Here is a 5,756-nt window from a genome sequence, read left to right as displayed (position 1 = left end):
GGTTCGATTCCCGGCTTGCGCATCTTTTTTATCGATATTCAAATCCATCATATACAAAAATACTATTATATTCGAGAAGCAAAGTTTCATCTGTTGGCAAATATTCAGAAGGATAGATTTCGTATTTTTGACATATTCATCTCAGACCTGTTATCTACATGTGTCATGAGTGTACATTTCTTTTATTTTGCTTTCGTATTATTAGAGACTAATTATAGTCTTGAGCGAGTATATTCAAAGAAATATACCACTACACCTTACAACAAGAAACTATGTGTGTAATATTTAGGGATCAATGCAATATTTTAGTTGATCAAAAAGTGACATCATCCCTTTGTAGCTTTTTTATATAATGCTCGGGTAAAACATCGCTATAATAATACCCTTTTTTCCCTGCAATCATGGCTTGTTCCCATATACTCCTTTTGGGATCCTTAAACTGATCACTAAATTCATACAGTCCATATATCAAACCCTCATGCCCCCTCCTTTTTGCACTATCAATATTATTCCCAATTCTTGCTACATCAGATAATATCTTAGCTGTTAACCCCCATAAATCTCTATATTGCTGCCCATCTTCAAGTTCATCCTCTGAACTAAGGTCCTCAATTGTATTTAACCATGATACTTCGTTGGTATTTAAGACAGGATAATAATAATGCTCAATAAACCATTTAAGCCCTCCCCAATTTTTTGACATATGTACACGTCTTTCATATTCTGGTTTAATATCCGAGGAATCAGTGAATAGATGCTTTACCATATCGTTTAAGGGAACTGAGAATAACGATGATGTTTCTCCAGGATTCAATTTCCCAAAGAACTTTGAAGCATCCAATGTCTTGGTATATTTTTCATTCTTTTGATCAAATTCAGAATTATATAAAAAACATACCACAGGTTTGACACTCAAGAAAGTTTGGGATATGTAACATGGTATCTCAGTAGAAATTGTCTCCAATTTCATTCCATACCTATTTTCTAAAACATTTTTATCTTGAGGTAATCCAATTTCTTCTTCAGCTTCTCTCCTTGCAATTTGTTCAAACGTTTCTGTAGAAGAGTCTGCCTTGCCTCCAGGTAAAGCTACATGACCTGAAAAGCTTCGTAGGCTTCTAGATCTTTTTGTTAATAAGACTCTGAGTTCTCCACTGTTTCCAACAAATAAAAGGATCAATACAGCAGCTCGTCTATTAACTGGCCATATCGAAGAAATTGGGAATGGTCTATTGTATTTGAACTTCCGTAGGTTTTCTAGAATTCTAAAGGGGTTTAGTAATGCCATTTCATTCCAATATTTTAACCATTTCGCTTTCGAGCTTGATGTTTAGCTTGGTTTGATATTTACTGGAGAAAAACCGAGTCTCTTCTTGTTTGCTTGTTTCCTCGGAGTTTGCCTATCCACCCGGAAATTATACAAATAAAATTACATATAGAATAGACTTATCAACTTTACAAAATGGTTTAAAAAAACTGCGATCCGATCATATTTGACATAAAAAAGTGACTTCTGAAGAACGCTACATTATCAATTGAATTATTTATATAGTCTATCTATATTATCGTTACATATTGTCATTATATATTGCAAATATAATAGCTCGATTTCAGGCATGGATTCACAATTTATTTCACATTTCTGTTGAAAAATTGGGTCTTCACTGCTTCCATGATTTCTGAAACTATTTCTGGATTAGCTAGTGTGGATAAGTCTCCTAATTGTTCAGCTTCATTCGATGCAATTTTCCTCAATACTCTTCTCATAATTTTTCCTGATCTAGTCTTAGGTAAATCATTAATTATAATAACTGCTTTGGGAGCAGCAAATGGTCCAATTTCTTTCCTTACCTGCAAAATCAATTCTCTATGGAAACTTACTGGTCCATCTATTTCATTATCATTCTGTAATGAAACAAAGGCAACTACGCTTTGTCCCGTTAAATCATCGGGTATTCCAACTACCGCAGCAGCTGAAACATATTTATCGTTGACTAAACAAGTTTCAATTTCTGTAGTTGATAATCTATGACCAGAAACATTAACCACATCATCTACTCTTCCCCTAATCCAATAATAACCATCATGGTCTCTACCAGCAGCATCTCCAGTGAAATAATAACCTGGATAAGGCTTTAAATATGTTTCAATATATCGATCATGGTTATTCCATACAGATCTTGCCATTGATGGCCATGAACATTTAACTGCTAAGACACCAACTACATCATTACCTTCCAATATGTGGCCCGATACGGGATCAATAAGGCATGCATCGATGCCAAAAAAGGGAACTGTTGCGGATCCTGGTTTTGTTGGAGTGACACCTGACAGAGGTGCAAGTAAATGTGAACCTGATTCAGTTTGCCACATTGTATCACAAACGACACAATTTTTATTACCAATTTTTTCATGATACCATTTCCATAATTCTGGAGAAATTGGTTCACCCACTGAACCCAATACACGTAATGAAGATATATCATATTTAGATATTTCAGCCTCCCCAATTTTTTTTATTAATCTTAATGCTGTAGGAGCTACATAAAAATGTGTTGCCTTATAACGTTCAATAATTCTCCAATATCTACCGTAATCTGGGTACGCTGGCGTCGATTCAAATATGATTGTCGCAGTTCCAAGAGAAAGGGGACCGTATAATGCATAAGTGTGGCCTGTAATCCAACCAACATCACCAGCTGTGAATAATATATCGTCGGGATGAATATCGAATACATATCGTGTAGTAATTGCTGCACCTAGAAGATAACCGGCTGTTGTATGGACTATACCTTTGGGAGAGCCTGTTGACCCTGATGTGTATAATAAAAATAAAGGATCTTCAGCATTACATGGTACAGGGGGGCAATAATTTGGTTGTTTGTTCACCTCTTCAGTCCACCAATAATCTCTCGTTGGTGACATTGCAATTGTTTTATTATGTGTTCTTTCGTAAACTAATACGTAGGTTACTGAATTGATACCTTGCAATGATTCATTGACAATATCCTTTGTATGTATTGTCTTACCACCTCTCTTAGCTTCATCGCATGTAATGATAACTTTTGATTTTGAATCAATGATTCTTTCTCTTAGGGAAGAGGCAGAAAACCCAGAAAATATGACAGAATGAATAGCTCCAATACGAACCACAGCAAGCATGGTAATAATGACTTCAGGAATCATGGGTAAATAAATGGTAACAACATCTCCCTTTTTTACACCCCATGATTTCAACAGACTAGCTACTTTCGAAACTTTCCTCAATAATTGACCAAATGTTATGATTCTATTTTCCACTTCGTCATCAGCTTCATATATAATAGCTGGTTTATTAGAGTTGGCAAAAGCATGTCTATCAACACAATTATAAGAAGCATTCAACTCACCATTTAAGAACCATGCGACATCTCCATCAGCAAGGGATCCGGATTTCACTGCTTTATATGGTGTATCCCAATGTAGAAATTCTTTTGCCATTTTATCAAAAAACAGTTCAGGATTATCAATTGATTCTCGATACATTTGACTATATTGATCTACGTCATCAATATAACCTTTACCAGGTTGTGTTTCATAAAAATGCGCCGGCGCATAATGTAATTGAGCATTTTCTGCCTCGTGTACACATTCATGAGTTCTTCGAGCCATGATTGAGGAATTGATCAACTGGTTCTTGACCGTCTCCAAGCATTGAATGGATAAAGTTACCTGTTTCAAATAGGGTTTTGCTTTTATTTGGAACGTTTTGGCCTAGAAGATCTGTCAAATAACAAGCATCATCCGTACACCGCACTGTAACACAATCAAGTCATGAATTGCTCGAGGTATCCACTAAGAAGAGTAAATGTGTTAGTGGAAGCATATATATATATATATATATATTCTCAGTTGGATAGAATATTAATGTGATACTGAATTAATTAGGTGTAACAAAACAAATAATGGAGTTGTCCACTTATACTAGTATATCACTTTGCCTGTCACTTTATGTAATGGCACGCACAATTAGTTGCTAGTTCCCTCGTATTTCTCCAATGATACACCGTTACGATGAATCATGGCAGCATGTGGTTCTCATTGCATTACAGATATGTTAATTTAGTTAACACACAAGAGAGATGAAAAGTAAGGATTGTATATGATTATATCACGCTCAAAAAATATCTCTTAAAAGTGATGATTTGGCATATCGTGCTGTACTACCAATAAACAAGATAAAATTGGTGTATCTAAAGGGATAAACTTGGAGTTATGATAAGCAGACCATAGGCAGTACTCTTATAGATCCAATTTAGACAAATATAAATACAAAATGGCCTGATCGAATGCTGATGATGATGTTGATCGCCTTTGTAGAGAAATACCCATAAAGGCCCTAATTTTTGTAGTTTCAAAACAATTACGTGACTTTTTTACATGATGATAAAATAATATTTTTCAGTTTCCTGTACCTTTAATAAGATGGAGAGTCTTCTTTTGCTTGCTTGTTCAATTGGAAACGATCACTAAACTTTACAACTCCTTCATGCTCATGGTTCACAATTTAATGGAAAAATGTTAAATAGACGCAACAATTAACCCTCCATTGATGAGGAATGGTTACTAATAGATGCTAAATGCTTTGAGAAAAATGAGAAACATACACTTTTGTTGTCTAATAATCAGCTGATTATGACTTGGAATTTCTATTCTTTTTAGAAGCCTTCAATTCCCAAGGATTGGTTTCTGAAATCTTCTACTAACTAAACTAATGAATGATTTCCGAAAAGTGAAATGTTCATGCAGACATTCTACTAACAACAAAGCATATATGATAGACACAAACGTGTCCATTACTCATATAGATGAATGTTTTTTTACATCGGAAGGGGAGATACAACATGTCACCGACGACCTCCATTATTTTTCCAACCTTTCTTTCTAGCATACAGAACAAACCAAAAAAACATTTAAGAATCCAACCAATATTTTATCTTCAAGAGTTGTAACGCAATTTTCCCCTCGACGAGCCACTTTAGCATACTCTTTAATATTATTTTTAATTTTGACCACATAGAGATATAACAAAAGGAAGTATATTTTTGTTTATACTGCAATTATCATTAGAAATCACTTCACACTATTCGTTAAAAGGTAAAATAGATTAATGCCATCTTTGATTTTTTTTTGCAAAGACAACTTCAGAAAACTTCACACTAAAAGTTCCATAATTGTACTGATATTGGATACTGCGGAAACGCTCTAAATGGGAAGTACATAATCACTTGGGTCTCGAATAAGATATCACTTCTCTCTTTTTTAGTTCCTGCTTTGCAAAATTTCTCTGTACGATTATGTCTCATGTCAAGATCAGACATGGAGGACAAGTTGGGTGAATTCAAATGGCAGTGCACAGAGAAAAAAAATGGCTATATGGAGTAAACTAGATTGTGCAAGATAAATAAGCTATGCTGGAGCTTTTGTAATATTTCAGATAAGGAGAGTTCACTTCAACTCTCTCAAAGAAGAATGTGAGGAAAGGGATTTCATTCCCGGAGAAACTATAACATCGGAATATAACGATTGTCAAGACAGGCTGTGTCTTCTGGTACCCTGACGCAGTTTCAGACCACTAAATGATCTTTCACTGTTAACGAAAGTAGCAGTCGGCGAGAGCAGGAAAGTAAGTATATTGGGGAGAATGATATGGTTTGACCAGTGTGTTTTTACCAAAAATGTCATTCCTATATTTAATAATAACAGTCAGAGAAGCA

General features: G+C 34.9%; 2 protein-coding genes across 2 annotated transcripts; both read right to left on the bottom strand.

Annotated features, from left to right (window-relative positions):
• Window positions 1-313: 313 nt before the first annotated feature.
• On the bottom strand, window positions 314-1,288 carry PCD1 (8-oxo-dGTP diphosphatase; the record flags this gene model as incomplete). Its single annotated transcript, XM_003671206.2, has 1 exon — window positions 314-1,288. The coding sequence occupies one exon, from the start codon at window positions 1,286-1,288 to the stop codon at window positions 314-316; it is 975 nt and encodes a 324-aa protein (XP_003671254.2).
• Window positions 1,289-1,629: 341 nt separating this feature from the next.
• ACS2 (acetate--CoA ligase ACS2) lies at window positions 1,630-3,651 on the bottom strand (the record flags this gene model as incomplete). The annotated part of the gene is made up of 1 exon (XM_003671205.2): window positions 1,630-3,651. One exon carries the CDS (start codon window positions 3,649-3,651, stop codon window positions 1,630-1,632), a length of 2,022 nt encoding a protein of 673 aa, XP_003671253.2.
• Between the last annotated feature and the right edge of the window lie 2,105 nt (window positions 3,652-5,756).

Source organism: Naumovozyma dairenensis, chromosome 7, assembly GCF_000227115.2.
Source record: "Naumovozyma dairenensis CBS 421 chromosome 7, complete genome".
In the NCBI taxonomy this organism is placed as follows: Eukaryota; Fungi; Ascomycota; class Saccharomycetes; order Saccharomycetales; family Saccharomycetaceae; genus Naumovozyma; species Naumovozyma dairenensis.
This window is presented reverse-complemented; position numbering and strand designations above follow the sequence as displayed.